General features: G+C 31.6%; 2 protein-coding genes across 2 annotated transcripts in view; both read right to left on the bottom strand.

Annotated features, from left to right (window-relative positions):
- Nucleotides 1–2,225: 2,225 nt before the first annotated feature.
- On the bottom strand, nucleotides 2,226–4,597 carry LOC115237510 (WAP four-disulfide core domain protein 2-like). Its single transcript, XM_029810587.1, is given in 4 exon segments — nucleotides 2,226–2,888; nucleotides 3,380–3,623; nucleotides 3,625–3,670; nucleotides 4,499–4,597. Coding segments are annotated over 4 exon segments (603 nt in total). The 5' UTR covers nucleotide 4,597; the 3' UTR covers nucleotides 2,226–2,673.
- An 862-nt stretch (nucleotides 4,598–5,459) lies between these two features.
- The window catches only part of LOC115237524 (phosphoinositide 3-kinase adapter protein 1), a 23,521-nt gene continuing 10,866 nt past the window's right edge, over nucleotides 5,460–18,114 (bottom strand). The window contains exons 4-16 of the mRNA XM_029810623.1: nucleotides 16,068–16,224; nucleotides 15,582–15,975; nucleotides 15,202–15,498; nucleotides 14,909–15,044; nucleotides 14,630–14,820; nucleotides 13,962–14,031; nucleotides 13,353–13,664; nucleotides 12,628–13,071; nucleotides 12,402–12,518; nucleotides 12,072–12,166; nucleotides 8,305–8,524; nucleotides 7,540–8,100; nucleotides 5,460–6,656 (exon numbers count right to left, since the gene is read on the bottom strand). Coding sequence (XP_029666483.1) covers nucleotides 6,640–6,656; nucleotides 7,540–8,100; nucleotides 8,305–8,524; nucleotides 12,072–12,166; nucleotides 12,402–12,518; nucleotides 12,628–13,071; nucleotides 13,353–13,664; nucleotides 13,962–14,031; nucleotides 14,630–14,820; nucleotides 14,909–15,044; nucleotides 15,202–15,498; nucleotides 15,582–15,975; nucleotides 16,068–16,224 — 3,011 coding nt within the window. The 3' untranslated portion in view covers nucleotides 5,460–6,639. The remainder of the gene's footprint in view (nucleotides 6,657–7,539; nucleotides 8,101–8,304; nucleotides 8,525–12,071; nucleotides 12,167–12,401; nucleotides 12,519–12,627; nucleotides 13,072–13,352; nucleotides 13,665–13,961; nucleotides 14,032–14,629; nucleotides 14,821–14,908; nucleotides 15,045–15,201; nucleotides 15,499–15,581; nucleotides 15,976–16,067; nucleotides 16,225–18,114) is intronic.

The following is an 18,114-nucleotide window of genomic DNA, read 5'->3' as shown; positions in this document are numbered from 1 at the left end:
ATTTTTTTTTGTAAATTTTTTAAAATCTACAGTTATAAAATATTTACTCGTTCGTTATCACTTCAATATATATATATATACGCGCATACAATCATATTCGTTGCTGACGCATCGTGAACGGTAGGCCAATGCGTACTATAATTGAATATTACGTTGCTTAAATGTCCATTAAAATTTCTGCATTGCAACGTCATTCTCTTTATTTTGATTCGCAGAAAAATGTCTTAATGAATATAAATCTAAGTTATATAATTTGTTTTAAATTCATATATATAGAATGTCTCAGAATTGAGAATAAATAGATGTAATATTTTCTCTCTGTTAAGAGTTTAAAGTTAATTTTTTGCAAATAATTCGAGATACTAATAGAATTTTTTGCAAACCGAATTTCAAAATTGCAGCTAGAAAAGCAATAATGAAGGATTATTCATTTCTAATTTAAAATGCATTCTACTTTAATAGAATTTTTATTTGAGTTATTAGAATACAAAAAATTGTGATAAATAATGATGAAAATGATTTTTTCCTTAATTATTCGGAATTTTTCCGGAATTATTAAATTTTTATTATTGAAGAGAATTTTCACACACATGGAAAAATTGGCATCTTGAAATTTTCTATTTATTAAAAACGAATTTCAAGTTTCATAACAAATAACATTTATGTTTATTTTTATCGAATCTTACGAACATTTTGTATAAAACAAAAAAGCAGAAACGTAGTGTTTAGAACAAAACGAGTTTTTCCAGATTTATGCATGAAAGGTATGCAAAATTGCGCGCACATTATGTACACATTTATATTTATTATTCTCGCGCATAATAATGTTCACTTACGAAACAACTGAGCAAATGTGCCGGCAATTAGCAGCATCCACACCACGGTCCAAAGTGATAAATTTCCTGCAAAGTACAAATATTACATTACAATTGCATAAATAAATTACAAAGAATGATATATTAATCTGATATTTTTGTAATATAAATAGCGCGGAATGAATTTTCCATGGATCTTTATATAATCTTTCGTGTCACGATTAAGATATATGCTGATAATGTCATGTACAAGTTCCGTATTACATTCACGATGCGGAGAAGTGCGTAATTAACGTCGATTGTAATTTTCAAGGTTACGAAACGTTTAAATACTTACGGTTCATTTTATGAGCCGTTCTCGAATATTTGATTAAAACTCTGTGCCTCACGACTTCGGTGAGACTTCTAAAGCAAAGCGATAACAGCACTGGCTTTTAAAGCGGCTTTCCACCTCTACTTTGACATTGGACAAGTAAGAACGAAAGGAGAGTGCGAAATAAATCGCGATACGCGAGTTCGTCTATAATGTGGTCAGATTCAAGAAAAAGTGTCGATACAGTTTACTTGAACTTGAACGCTTCTTTATGTGACGTAAGTGATAGCAGTGAAATACGGAGATTATGCACCGCTATGCCATCACGTACCTAATTGATATTACGATATCTTTTCCTTTGTATTATGAAATATTTGTTTACTTTTTAAAACCGTGCATTTACTGGATTGTACGTAGTATATTTTCTTGATTATTATCAAAAAATATACTAGAAGTTTAAAAATTTTTATATCATTTATTATCTTAATTTAATCTAATACAAAAAATATATCTATATATTTTAGATATTACTTATAAATAGTATTTTATTTTCTTATTACTTATATTTCTGTTATTCAAGAAATATTTAGAAAGAAAAAGAATTTTAATTTAAAAATCTGAACATGTCTAAAAAAGATGAATAAATTTAGTTTTTGTCATAATTTATTTTTGATCGTTAACTGAAAGTATAATTAATTATAGAATCATATTCATGAAAAACGATAGCTATTTAAAAAATCTACTAATCTTTTTACTATTATTCCTAATCATTAAATCCTCATTTATTATCTCGAATTATTGATTCGTCGAGTAAATTCAAGATTATTATTAAGCAATTTATTTTAATATTTATCAAATTATTTACTAAATTATTTGAATATAAGTGATAGTTAATTATTTATTTTTGTTACGTCTACACATATGCCGGAGGCTTCTTGACATTCTGAAGTTCCAAAACGTATCAGTATTAAATACGCCACTGACAAGTGCATTTTCTTTGATTGTTGTCTTTTGCACAGCAATTAAACAAATTGTACTTGTCATTAGTGGCGCATCTGCAAGTATGTTTTGTTGGCTTTTGTTATATTATTTTATAATTATTGATGAGGAAAGATTTATTAAACATTCTTCATTTTAACAGTCCCTTTTTACATACAGTTTTATACATTGATATTGAATTTATATTCAGATATAAATTTTATTTTTTTTTAATATTTTTAAATATTTATTGAATTTATCTTGCGAATATAGCAGATAGATTAAAATAATATAAATATAAATTGTCTTATTAATTAACAATCTCATGGTCTAAAAAAATCGTTGCCGATCAAAAATCCTTCAACTTTTCTATGATAAAAATTTGCTAAAAATCATATTATGATAAATATATGCTATTTCTTTTTTCTTAATGCAATAATTATTGCTCTAAATTACAAAAAATAAAATAATTATTAAATCAAGTATAAAATTGTAAAAGTATATCGAGTTTATATATGTTTGTTAGTATAAATATAACGCAGATAAAAACGAGGATTAGCAATCTCTTTAGTAATTATTGTAATCATTTCCAAAACGCGGAACAATTGGTTCAATCGGGGTTTCGACGGATTCCAATATTTCGATCTCCGGTTTTTGACAAGCTAGGGCCCCACATCTATTTTTGCAGCATTTCAGGTTTCCTCTGCAATCGTTGTCGCTATTGCAAGTCGACGAACATATCCATCTTCCTGTCGGTATCGATGGGCAAGATCCTGGTTTTTCTATACAAAGAATAATTTAATGTTTTATTATATAATTATAATATGTGATGATTATTATTATAGTTACAATTTTTATTATATAGTTAGTTTATGAGCCTCATATGGTTGACTTATTATTTTTCATAAGTTAATAATAGTAAAAGTAATAAATCAATTATGGGGCTTATAAACTTGTTTTCCTCTCTCTTTTTCTCTCAAAATTTTTTTATTTATTAGTTACAAAAAAAAGATATAAAATATTAAATAAATATAAAACTACATAAATTAGATTTACAACATTTTTTAGGCATATTACTATTAAAGTAACAGTGGAAATTATTGTCAACAAAAATATTTAAGAATACAGTTACGATAAATTTATATCTACTATAATGTTTATTTATATTGAATTTTATTGTAATTCTTATATTATTGCTTTAAAATATTGTGCATCAATGTTACTGTTACAGATCAACAAATAACAAGTCTAAGATGCTGAGAAAATTACTTACCTGTTTGGATAGGCCGCGTCATCGTGACAGGCATGGAGCAAATGGAACCACCGCACCGGGTCGGACAACATTTGCCAATTCCAGCGCAATGTGCGTCAACGTAGCAGGAACGTCCGCAGAATTGTACAGGTAACGCAGGTGGACACGAACCTGCTTTTGCTACATATCTGGTTTGTGTTTTTGCGATAGAAATTATCGCCATAAAGACTAGAGACAGGACTATCAACTTCATTTTTTTGTTGTTTCTGGACACTGTGGCACTTGTTCGTAATCTTGCTTATCGGGGAAAGGCTAAATGCAATAAATATTTCAAATCAATATATTAATTTAAAGCAATAAACAAATTGAAAAATTCAATTTGACAATAGAACTGATGATAAGAATGTTTGCTATAAATATCAAGTAGCAAATGTGTGTGTGGATGCGATATTATAAATTACTTTTAACTAAAACTTGTGAGAATTATTTACAAAGAAGTATTAAATATTAAATTAATAATTGTGTTACACAACTCTGATAGTTAACTTATGATAAAAAAAGAATATATATATATATATATATATATTATACATAAAAATACTATTTTGAAAAACACTTTAAAATGTTTATTTTGTCTTACAACAATAATTGCATTGAGTAGGTAATAAAATAAATGATGTGCATATATCTATTTTTTTAAAGATAAAATAATTATTTAAATTGATTTTTTTCAGAAAATGACGTTTTTTCTTATACTTTTTTTTTATTAGCTATTTCTTTAATTAAGAGATATAGATTGTTGTTGCACAACAATTCTTCTCATTAGCAGAATATTTAATAATCCCTTTTTTTCTATGAATTCAAAAAATTAAGCAAATTTAAAAGAACGATATTAATAGAATTGTTTCACTGATATTAATAGATTTTAGTCTGGATTTTATATTTAATGCTAAATGTAAGAGATTTCTTGAGCTCTATCTTGACTTATCGATTTATCCTTTTACTCATCTTGACCTCGACTTGTCACTCACTATTTTATAATGCGTAACACACTATTTATACGAGAATTACGTCGATGAAAAAACTGCACTCTTCACTCTACGTTTAAAATATACTTGCTGTGATTTCTTTATGTCATACTTTTTTACTGCAGGAGTGTAGCCGGAAGTAAAGGTGATCAAAGTCTTGTCGTTTTTACCACTTAACAGAATGGTACCTCTGATATATATGCCTACCATTCGTCAGCTTCATCTTTCCCCCTCCTATATTATCGCTCACTTTTACACACAACTCTACCATATCATGTGCATATATATATATATATATATACACGATATATTTTATTATTTATTATATAATATCTATTTTTTGGAAAAATATCATAAATATGATCTTTCTTAAAATTACATATCTCTAATCTCTAATATATATATAACTAATTACGTTAAATGTGCTATGCAATCTTGATATATATCTTGACATAGGATATTTGCGTAACTAATTTTGATTTGATTGAGATGACAAATATTCAAAATGCTAGGAAAATATTTTTATAAAATAAAAATAATGCTTTTTTTGTCATAAGTGATAACTTTCTTTAGACCATAGCTGTTCTTTTATTGTCTTAGAGATTTATTAATATTATGCTTACCAGATATGGCTTTGAATGAGATTATATGTTATATCGAAAAACGTTGGCGGTAAACCGCAACCATAATTAGGACTCTAATTAGTTGACCGGAAATAAAGAGGCGGTTTTGGAACCGTGGTAGTCGAGACTGTTTCCTTCGTGATTTTGACGAAAGTATTTTGTTTGTGGAAAGTTATCTTTCCAAGTTATTATTTACATACATGTGTACATGGCGATATATTTTTTCTATAAAATTGAGAAATTATCTTCCCTTAACAAAAATGTTGAAATGCGGATAGTAATTGACCGGTGATCACAAAAAATGGAGATTTTGGCGATTTACGTTGAAAATAAGTAACAAAATTGTATTCATGTCTAATTTATATAATAATAATAGTAAGAGAAAAAACGGGAATTTTTTGATAGAATATTTGTTTATATTACTTACCAAAGAAGTAATATGATTTTTGTTCAAAGCATAAATTATATATTAATCGTTTGCTGCAAATATGATAATTATTACTTGATATTACATTATAACAGATTTGCTTGCATTACACTTAAAGAAAGGAACTTGCATTAACGAGTGATATCATTTCAGTTTCATATTTAGTATTGTCGCGTCTCTTAAATTGCTTAAAAATATACGAAAAAATAAAAGGTAAATTTTGGATGTTTCTCTCTCTATATTTTTTAATAATACATATATAAATATAAAATAAAATTGTCGGCGGGCGTAATAAAAAATAGTATAAAATATTTACGAAATTAAGCACTAGTCTTAAAATTAACGATAAATGCATTCTTGGTACTCAAGCCTCTTCATACCTGAGAAATATTCGAGACGAATATAAAGAATATATGAATAATTGATTTAAATAGGACTAATTAATTTAATATGAATATATCGCGTTCTAATGTCATGAAATGATACAATATTTTTGGAAGTTACATTCGATGTTTGTATAATCAAAGTGGACGGGAGGGTGGGCGAAGGAGGGAAGAGAGGGGAAGTGCAAAGATGCATCCGCAATCTCCAAATATCTGTGATTTAGCAATTCTGTTATTGACATGCAAACTATAAATTTTTTTGCATCCGGAAATAAAAGTTTTATCTACATCCCTGATTACTTAAATCATTTCTATACTAGTTATATCCTTTTCGTGCGGAATAAAGTCTGCGTTTCTGTACAGTTTGTTCAGTTTGAGTCACGTTCTGCATTCAAAAGTTTATGGAAATATATACGTGTACAATTGATTTTGTAATATCTTAATTTGCACTTAGATTAATCAAATTAACGCTTTATTTTGTACGAATAACATGGTACGAGCGAGAGAGTTTGCATATATTTTTAAATATTTTTACACAGTTTCACTGTGCATCTATAAAAATAGTTATGAGCAATGATAGTAGCAATAACTACTGTCTTGCACTTAACAATTATTTTTTTACGTAGATATATATATATATATAACGTCATATATAATTATCGAGCACGATACACGATACAAATGGCTAATGTTTATTCATTACTATTACGATAATTCAGTCAATGATTTTTTTTTGCGTGAAAGAATAAATCATTCAATATATACTTAGTTAATATAAAAACTGTCAGTGAGTATTTGCACATGTTTCAATTTTTATTTTCTACTTCTTAGTAGCACCTGCAACAGATAATAAAAATATATTAAAAATAGTTTTTTAAAATAGTTTATATTTATAATTATATGAATATAGATAGTACATATTTATATAATTATATTTTTATTGTTTATTTATTCTATTTTAATTATAATTATAATTATACATATATATTTATATCTTAATGATTTGTGATTTATATTTTTTTAAATTGCGAAATTGTCTATTACTCATTATAGTATTGAGAAAGCTAATAACTCGTATTTCAGCGATTGAATGATTCAATATGCTGATGTATGATAATCAACAGCTTAGCTTTTTAAATGATTTAATAAGTTAAAAAAATAAGGATTTGTTTTCCAACATGTATTCGTTATGAGTTATAAGACTAAGTTCATATGAATCATTAATATCTTTCTTAATCGCGATTTCCATGAAATTCTTGTATTTTTTCTTGACCTTTAATTTCTGAATAACTGCATTGAAATATAATACAATAGATCAGTGATTCATTTTGCACGTGGTTCAAAATCACGCGTTGTTTGAGACTTAATGCATATCTAAATATATGTATATCCGATTTAGAAAAGAGAAATTTAAATAATTTAAGTTATATTATGATAGTAATTTCAATTATCATATTTATAAATTTTAATATAACTCCATGATTTATTAATTGCATATTGCAAAAAAATAAAACACAAGTAAAAATGAAATTATTGAATGAGTAAAAATGAAATTATTAATGAATTCTACATTGCTAAGGATTATATATATATTTTTCTTGATTTAATTGAAATATTAAATAACACGATAATTATTACTTCTTTGCATTACAAACTGCGTGTTTCAATATTATCATCTATGTGAAATTATGTAATATGAATTAAATAGTATAGGTCGTACCTCTCGGCGGCACAGGTGGTGCAGGCAATTTCTTTGGTATGGCACCGAGGACCTTGACAGCCTCATGACCCATATTAACAGCAAGGTTCATGTATTCCGGCATTCTGGTCTCGATGGCCTCATTCGTATTTTTCGAAATGTTTGTCGTGTTCGCCGGTGCGTGTCCCTCGTCGTATTTCATTACGATTGTCTCTTGACCTCGAATAGTAAGCGTAGAATCGACCTCATCGACGACAGACGGTTTCACTTTTGTCATATCGGCGATATCATCACCGTGATGCTCTTTGATCGCATTTTCGCAATCTATGCGAACGGAATCGGCGGATACGGTTTCGTTGCTCGTGCAATCTGGAATGCACATTCCCGGTTGTGCAACTGGTGGTGTAAAATTCGACGTCGATGGGTCGATGTTCGTATAACTGTTACCGGCGTATTTCGTCGATGCAACTTCTTCTTGATTTTTGTCCGACGAGACATTCTGAATAAAATCGAGATACCTTGGATGTTCGCACGGCGAGTTCGGTGTATCCGGTTCCCTTGGAGAACCGTCCGCTTTAAACGCTGCAAAAATTGAATTACAGATTTATTCTCATATATTTCTGAAATCCTAGATATTATAAATGTTTAAAAAAATTTCTAATAAATGTCTTCCAATTTTTCAACGTTCTTTAAATGTTTTTGGACTCTATGCCGTTTGACATAGTTTGAGATGATGTCTGGAACCGATAGAGAGATAGTTGTACGACTCGGTTAATTTCAAATTACCATGAACGGGTAAACCCGACGGTGGAAACGCGATGTAATACTCGTTGTCTCCGGCCCTGGACGGTGACTGTGTTTGTCGGAGATCGAGATCACGCGCGATAGAGGCAGTCGGTGATGGGGAATACCCAGACGCTGGTGAATATCTATCTGTGAATGGTTTAGGCGCAGGTGGTATTTCGTAGGAGGTCATGCCAGTCTTCTCATCTCTGACATTTTGAAGCTGAAAGTAATTTTAACGTAAATCTAATTTAATAATAGGAAATGGTGCGCTATTTTATAGTTTGTTCTTTTCTAGTATATATTTTCCTTTAGTGTATTTTGTCTCTTCTTTTTTTTTCTTCGAGCTGATGTTAGACAATATAAAAAAAATTGTTTAATCAAAATATTTTTGACAAGCGTAACAAATAAATTAATTAGCGTAACATGTATAAGAGAAATTTGGATAGTGATTGTTATTCCTTTGATCTATTCTATTAATAGTCTAATCATTTAGAATTAATTGATTCTAATTTTTGATGTATTACACATACTCTTCTATCTTCGGAATCCGAATGGGTTCCACTATCGCCCAAGCTGGTGCCACTGCAGCCACTGACAGTGCTCATCCTGCCAGATGAGGACGAACCTAAGAAATTTGATGAAATTGTAAATGAATGCGTGAATAAAGTATCTAATTATTCATATATAGCAATCCACAAATTATATTATAATAACTTTGAAAGATATTTAAAAGATGTTCAATTTTCTAGATATTTCTCAGATATATTTTTTTCTGATATTTCTTAGGTCTTTCTTGAACTTATGCGTGTTTAAAAAAAACATTCTAAATTATAATACTTATTATGTTAGATTATATTTACTGGAAACACTACGAAGACTTAAGCTGCTAACAGGTCTGCGATCAGCTAATCCACCGTTAATACTTTCAGATTTGCTCGAAGACGAGTCGGCGACAATATTAACAGATTCCTTTGTATCTGTAACAAAATTTAGTAGAAAAATTTTAATTATTATTCTATTTTGACTATTAATCATATCAGAATGACTGAAAGGATTCTAAAAGTGTCGAAATGCAATTACACTTGCCTTTTTTCCCTTTGGAGAAGAATTTTCGTATCTTGTCGAAGGGCGTCGGGGTCTTCATCTCTTCTTTCAGTCTTCTTTGTATCCTGTCGTATTCCTCCCTCATTGCCGTAAGCTGTCGTTGTTTATCTTTGAAACTTTGCTGCACGTCGTTTCGCTTCTGCCAATTTTCAACGAGTCTCTCTACTTCGGATATCGTAAAGACGTTATTTTTGAAATCGTTTATAATCTCCAAGAGCTCGTCTTGAGGACCCGACGGTTCTCTAGATTTTGTGCTGCTGTTAGATGACGTTCTGTTATAGGAAAAATTCTGACATATTTTTTGACTGCAATTTTCGTCTCGTGCTCCCGGCGAATTTTGATGGCAGTCTTGACGAGTGCCTTGCGTAGGTGTGCCCGTTCGAGATTGCGATGGATTCGTCGTGCTCGTGCTAAGTATCTTTGAACCTTTAAATATGAAGTTTTTTTTTGTCAGAAATTTGTTATTTGTGTATCCGCTTTTAAAGAAAAGATTAAATAAAAATGATTAAAATACAAATATTATCGTAATCTTATATAGTATTGTTGAATCTTTATAATTTATGGAAAAATTTAATTTGAATTATATAAATAAAAAATATATCCATATTTAAAGATGCTGGCTACTCGTAAAACATTATAATAAAAAGAATTTATTATATATGTAATAATTATTATTTAGAAAAAATTGAAAAAAAAACGAGATTTTTACCAGCAGGATGCATTTTCATGTAACCCTGAAAAGACAGATCCAGTCCGTTCGATACAACGGGGGTCGTTGGTGTGGACGGTAACATTACTGGCATAGGCGTCGGTACGATTGAGTAATTCGCTGCTAAGGTATTGTTCGTGGACGTATTAGCGATCGTCGTCGTTTGTAGAGTCGGGATTAGAGTCGTTACTGGTCTCGCGATCGGTGGTACCAAGTAAGCCTCACTCAAAGGTCTCGGTCGACAGTAATCTTCCTTTTCGTTGCCGGTTTCATTCGCAACCGCTGATGGAACATCTGTAGTTGAATTTATTCCTAAACATAGTCGTATTATTTCTTTCAAGGATAATTGTACATTAATTACATATACTTTTCAAGAATAATTAGATTGATTTAGTTTTACTCGAATATTTCTGTCTTATTTTTTTATACATAGAAATTGCAAAAAAATAAAACACAAGTAAAAATGAAATTATTGAATGAGTAAAAATGAAATTATTAATGAATTCTACATTGCTAAGGATTATATATATATTTTTCTTGATTTAATTGAAATATTAAATAACACGATAATTATTACTTCTTTGCATTACAAACTGCGTGTTTCAATATTATCATCTATGTGAAATTATGTAATATGAATTAAATAGTATAGGTCGTACCTCTCGGCGGCACAGGTGGTGCAGGCAATTTCTTTGGTATGGCACCGAGGACCTTGACAGCCTCATGACCCATATTAACAGCAAGGTTCATGTATTCCGGCATTCTGGTCTCGATGGCCTCATTCGTATTTTTCGAAATGTTTGTCGTGTTCGCCGGTGCGTGTCCCTCGTCGTATTTCATTACGATTGTCTCTTGACCTCGAATAGTAAGCGTAGAATCGACCTCATCGACGACAGACGGTTTCACTTTTGTCATATCGGCGATATCATCACCGTGATGCTCTTTGATCGCATTTTCGCAATCTATGCGAACGGAATCGGCGGATACGGTTTCGTTGCTCGTGCAATCTGGAATGCACATTCCCGGTTGTGCAACTGGTGGTGTAAAATTCGACGTCGATGGGTCGATGTTCGTATAACTGTTACCGGCGTATTTCGTCGATGCAACTTCTTCTTGATTTTTGTCCGACGAGACATTCTGAATAAAATCGAGATACCTTGGATGTTCGCACGGCGAGTTCGGTGTATCCGGTTCCCTTGGAGAACCGTCCGCTTTAAACGCTGCAAAAATTGAATTACAGATTTATTCTCATATATTTCTGAAATCCTAGATATTATAAATGTTTAAAAAAATTTCTAATAAATGTCTTCCAATTTTTCAACGTTCTTTAAATGTTTTTGGACTCTATGCCGTTTGACATAGTTTGAGATGATGTCTGGAACCGATAGAGAGATAGTTGTACGACTCGGTTAATTTCAAATTACCATGAACGGGTAAACCCGACGGTGGAAACGCGATGTAATACTCGTTGTCTCCGGCCCTGGACAGTGACTGTGTTTGTCGGAGATCGAGATCACGCGCGATAGAGGCAGTCGGTGATGGGGAATACCCAGACGCTGGTGAATATCTATCTGTGAATGGTTTAGGCGCAGGTGGTATTTCGTAGGAGGTCATGCCAGTCTTCTCATCTCTGACATTTTGAAGCTGAAAGTAATTTTAACGTAAATCTAATTTAATAATAGGAAATGGTGCGCTATTTTATAGTTTGTTCTTTTCTAGTATATATTTTCCTTTAGTGTATTTTGTCTCTTCTTTTTTTTTCTTCGAGCTAATGTTAGACAATATAAAAAAAATTGTTTAATCAAAATATTTTTGACAAGCGTAACAAATAAATTAATTAGCGTAACATGTATAAGAGAAATTTGGATAGTGATTGTTATTCCTTTGATCTATTCTATTAATAGTCTAATCATTTAGAATTAATTGATTCTAATTTTTGATGTATTACACATACTCTTCTATCTTCGGAATCCGAATGGGTTCCACTATCGCCCAAGCTGGTGCCACTGCAGCCACTGACAGTGCTCATCCTGCCAGATGAGGACGAACCTAAGAAATTTGATGAAATTGTAAATGAATGCGTGAATAAAGTATCTAATTATTCATATATAGCAATCCACAAATTATATTATAATAACTTTGAAAGATATTTAAAAGATGTTCAATTTTCTAGATATTTCTCAGATATATTTTTTTCTGATATTTCTTAGGTCTTTCTTGAACTTATGCGTGTTTAAAAAAAACATTCTAAATTATAATACTTATTATGTTAGATTATATTTACTGGAAACACTACGAAGACTTAAGCTGCTAACAGGTCTGCGATCAGCTAATCCACCGTTAATACTTTCAGATTTGCTCGAAGACGAGTCGGCGACAATATTAACAGATTCCTTTGTATCTGTAACAAAATTTAGTAGAAAAATTTTAATTATTATTCTATTTTGACTATTAATCATATCAGAATGACTGAAAGGATTCTAAAAGTGTCGAAATGCAATTACACTTGCCTTTTTTCCCTTTGGAGAAGAATTTTCGTATCTTGTCGAAGGGCGTCGGGGTCTTCATCTCTTCTTTCAGTCTTCTTTGTATCCTGTCGTATTCCTCCCTCATTGCCGTAAGCTGTCGTTGTTTATCTTTGAAACTTTGCTGCACGTCGTTTCGCTTCTGCCAATTTTCAACGAGTCTCTCTACTTCGGATATCGTAAAGACGTTATTTTTGAAATCGTTTATAATCTCCAAGAGCTCGTCTTGAGGACCCGACGGTTCTCTAGATTTTGTGCTGCTGTTAGATGACGTTCTGTTATAGGAAAAATTCTGACATATTTTTTGACTGCAATTTTCGTCTCGTGCTCCCGGCGAATTTTGATGGCAGTCTTGACGAGTGCCTTGCGTAGGTGTGCCCGTTCGAGATTGCGATGGATTCGTCGTGCTCGTGCTAAGTATCTTTGAACCTTTAAATATGAAGTTTTTTTTTGTCAGAAATTTGTTATTTGTGTATCCGCTTTTAAAGAAAAGATTAAATAAAAATGATTAAAATACAAATATTATCGTAATCTTATATAGTATTGTTGAATCTTTATAATTTATGGAAAAATTTAATTTGAATTATATAAATAAAAAATATATCCATATTTAAAGATGCTGGCTACTCGTAAAACATTATAATAAAAAGAATTTATTATATATGTAATAATTATTATTTAGAAAAAATTGAAAAAAACGAAATTTTTACCAGCAGGATGCATTTTCATGTAACCCTGAAAAGACAGATCCAGTCCGTTCGATACAACGGGGGTCGTTGGTGTGGACGGTAACATTACTGGCATAGGCGTCGGTACGATTGAGTAATTCGCTGCTAAGGTATTGTTCGTGGACGTATTAGCGATCGTCGTCGTTTGTAGAGTCGGGATTAGAGTCGTTACTGGTCTCGCGATCGGTGGTACCAAGTAAGCCTCACTCAAAGGTCTCGGTCGACAGTAATCTTCCTTTTCGTTGCCGGTTTCATTCGCAACCGCTGATGGAACATCTGTAGTTGAATTTATTCCTAAACATAGTCGTATTATTTCTTTCAAGGATAATTGTACATTAATTACATATACTTTTCAAGAATAATTAGATTGATTTAGTTTTACTCGAATATTTCTGTCTTATTTTTTTATACATAGAACTATTATTTTGCCATTATTTTTATCACATTAGTGTGTCATTAATAACTAATAATTCTGTATTATACAAAAATTCTCGATATTTTTTAAATTATTCCAAGAAAAAGATATCTTTTAGAATGACAGAACTGTCGTATTTTCGTAATATTATTATTATGATATATTGATCAAAATACCTGTCGATCGGTTGTTCGTCTGACTTATGACTTTAAGATAGCTATACATGTTGGTGAACTCGTTCATTTGCTGGAATTTTGTCGACCAGGATCCAAAATTACGCCCGTAACATGCAATGCAGAATTAATAACATTGGTTAATTTATTTATTCATTGGATTAATCGAGACTATGATTCGAAAAGTATTAAATGAGTAACATGCAAATTCGCGCGATTTTTCTTCTCGAAATATTCTTGCTCCGAGATAAGCAAGGAAAGTTTTAAAAGTAAAATACTTTTCAAAGAGAAAATAAAACAAAATTTTTTATTCTTATTTAATCAACATGTATTAAAATAAAGTTTACTTTTTATTTATTTTTCCACATAATCTTTAAACAAGTATTTGTTTCAAAATCTTGTTGTCTCGCTGAGACAAATATTTGAATTGTGTGTGGAGATTATGTAGAGAAATAAATAAGAGAAACAGGGGGTTCTCATTAAATAAGAATAAGAAGTTTATATTTTTTCTTTTTTAAAGTGTATCTTATACTCTTAAAACTTTCCTCACAAGGCAAGCACGCGTATAATAAGCGTCAAAAGTCTTGAGAGAAGCGAAGAATAAAATCTCGCGAAAGTACCGATTGTGTTCGACTATTTGCGACGTCGGTCTAAAGGCGAGGTTTTTGTACCATGTAGCCCCGCAGTTGATGAGCCAGTCTCGCATGTCCGGCTTGCTCGGCGAGATCGGTCGGTGTTAACTCGGAGACGTTCTTCAAGTCGCATGCCATATCGCCACCCGGACATTCTAGTAATTGCCACGCCAGTTTTTCTAGACCAAATCGCGCGGCGAAATGCAGCAGCGTCGGATTTTCCTCTGGACCTGAAATAAATCCAAAGATCGCGTTGTGTCAATGAAATTGGCTCGAATACGTAGCTTCCATTCAATCATTAAATTAGACGTTACTTACTTGTATAATTTTTGTGAGAAGGTACCATGCCATTCGGAGTAGACAAGAGATTAAAGTTAGGAGGGATGTTTTTCTGAAACGCGTGGACCATCCAATTGTCCAACTGTTCTCGATCGGTAGAATTAAAACCAAAGGTCTACAACAAATAAAAGAATCGCAATAATATTACATATTATTGTCTAATTTTTGAGCTAAATGTTTTATAATATCGATTATTCGATTTGACTTTACTACAGTAGTTTGGCATAAATTAAGTTAATACTAGAATGATAGAAATGTGTGAACCAAATTACCTGGCACATAAATTCGAGGGGATTATCGTGCGCCCTGAGAATCTGATCTAGTTCTCTGAGTCTGCTTTCACACTTGACTTGCCTAACGCCTAGCGAACATCCGTTTTTAGATATCCTCACGCCGACTAACATGGACACTTCAAGACATCTCTCCGGTATTGAAAACTGTAGAGCGTAAGGATTTCTCCTTTTTACATTGCTTATATCGATAGCATCGCCACAACGATCAACGACCACTGAGACGTTATCCTCGGGATTCAATGGATCGTTTAACAAAACGATTATTTTGTTCTGCCCCTGCAAACGCATACATTTTTCATCTTAAACTCTTGCAATGTATATTTTTGAAGAAAAGATTATTTTTATCGACAATTACTTACTAGTTTGACCTTTTTTGGATGCACGGAGAATGCAGTTTTGTCATTTCTGAGGGCTGATGGCGGCATAGTGCCCAGAATGGCGATCGCCGCGCCCAGCAATTCACTTACGAATGTTTCGTCTTGATCTTTGACAAAAAACTTCCTCCACTGATCATAGGAGATCAGGCTTGATCTATGAGTGTCGTTGATGTGATTGTCTTGTACGCCCAACATCATCGCCAGTACTTTCTCGGCGACCAGATGACTAGTCAGATGGACGGCATTTTCTGGATTGATTCGGATGCGTTCCAGCAATATCGGACACACGATGACGATTTGAAGACGAGACGATCGGATCTTTCTTTTCTCCTCCGTTTTCGGAGCTATCGGTTCCTCGATCGCCATATGATGTACTCTGAAACGACATTATCAATTTAAATTCTCAAAATTTTATCCATATCAAGTCTCAAAAATATTATCTTAAAGTATTCTATTTTTTATACTTACTTGAACGGAGGTCTTCCTTGTTGACGACTGATTTGCTCGAAACATGCAGTTAAATAATTAACCCACAAGTTAGAAGCCTCACTGTCCTTGCTAGAGACAAAGAGGACATCGTCTTCTGTGTGTCCGTCCCTCGATAAGACTGTTGCTGAATGCGACCCTGAAACAAGCAATTGAAACATTAAATTAATTGACCCAAGTATCTATAAGATTACTTTTTATATAGGGATACCAAATAAATCTTATTTTAAATATAATAAAGTTTTTTAGATGAAGATGTGAATGGCACAACATGTTTTTGTTTTCTGAACAGAAATGGCTGAGGATTGTACATAGTTTCATCGATAAGTAATTATTAAGATAATATTAGATTTTAATTATATATTTTATTGATTTTATTTAATATTTTGAGCAGATACATTAATAATTTATTTGGGTTTTTTTTTCAATGTATTAATTAATTTTTTTGATAACCGTTTTTTAATTTACGGAATGTTTCCTGTATGTATGTCACATAAACAATCTTGCATGCTTTAGGTTTATTATGACGCACAGGGGATACGATTAATTTCGGGTGACGCATATCACCGAACACGCGACTATAATACGTTTAATGAAATAATGTCGTAGATAACGCGGCTCTTTCGTGCTACACGCGAAAACGATGACTATGTGATGATGAAACAGTTTCGTAAAATTCTAACATAGAATCAGCACACAGTGCCGTGAGCGATTCACCATCAATTGAATGAATTTAACGTGATATTATTGATATATAATACGGATACACACTAACTGTCACTGAACGCTAACAGCAGCAGATGATTATTTATTCTAATTTTTATTTTTATATTTAATATTAATATTTATATAAGAAAAATAATTTTGTAATCTTATAATTTTAATTGTTATTGGTATCTGACAACGTCGACAAGAAATTATAACGATGATGTCGCGCAAAATACATTCGGTTTGTAACGCACGTGGGTTGTAAATCTTTGGATGATGATAATAGCTGTAAATAGATCAACGCAGTCAAGGAGGCGCATGTTTGATTACTTTAAGATAACTTGCTTTTTTCGCGATTATTGGGGCATTCTTGTTAATAATTCGCACGATAATATGTATTTTCGGGAATTTATGTTTTCTCGCTTTAACTTACGTGTTAATGTGTAAAGATCTAAAAAATTTGGCCGGTTTCGTCTTCTCGGTCGAGGGCTAACGCAGACATCGGCCATTGTTTTTTCCGATCTCTTGATTATATTTGAAAAATTCAACTGCATATGTTTTTAGAAAACATTAAAAACGCGTATTTCCTTTCGCTGCTTTCGTTTTAATTACAAAGTTTTAATTTCCATATTCTAATGGCCCGAAATGATCACTGAATGTCTACCGACAGTTGCGTAACACAATTTTTCGATAATATTTTTTCTTAGGACAAAATCTTTGTCTCTTTTAAACACACGAAGACGAGTCGGCGAAGGACGACGTACGACTGCTCGAAGTATCTCTCGAGAGGAAATCGTACCGTTTATTTCGAAGCCCCACCCCGAATGCATTGTTTTCACGCTCAGCTTTAGAGGCGAATTAGGTGATGCCCATAATTTTTTTTGTACGCATGATGCATATTAAGTTGTGAATTCTCTATCTGAATCGTCTCTTCCTGCGTTGACTGCGTCAAATAATGATAGTATTATACAATCGTGAGCTAAAAAAATCTGTGGCGATTTGATTAGAGCTTCATTATGTTTTATATATTAATTCAATTCATTCGTATAATTTGGTGCATTTGTCTCCAAAATATAATTTATTAGACCCGCATATACATATAAAGTGTCTAAGTTATCTGTATTATATATTTATCAAGGGGAAACTTTTTGAAAATAATAATAATTATCTTTAGAATGTTTTTCAAGAATAAATTATTTATGAACTTGATTAAAAAATGTATATTTTAAATTAAGAAATTTTTAAGATGCATGTTTTTTTAATCAATTTAAGAAGTAATTTTTTTTTGAAAAAAATTCTAAAGATATTTATTATAATTTTC

The sequence above is a fragment of the Formica exsecta genome, unplaced genomic scaffold (genome assembly GCF_003651465.1).
Source record: "Formica exsecta isolate Colony F162 unplaced genomic scaffold, ASM365146v1 scaffold1149, whole genome shotgun sequence".
Lineage (NCBI taxonomy): Eukaryota > Metazoa > Arthropoda > Insecta > Hymenoptera > Formicidae > Formica > Formica exsecta.
Note: the sequence above shows the minus strand (reverse complement) of the source record. Positions and strands in the feature narration are given on the sequence as shown.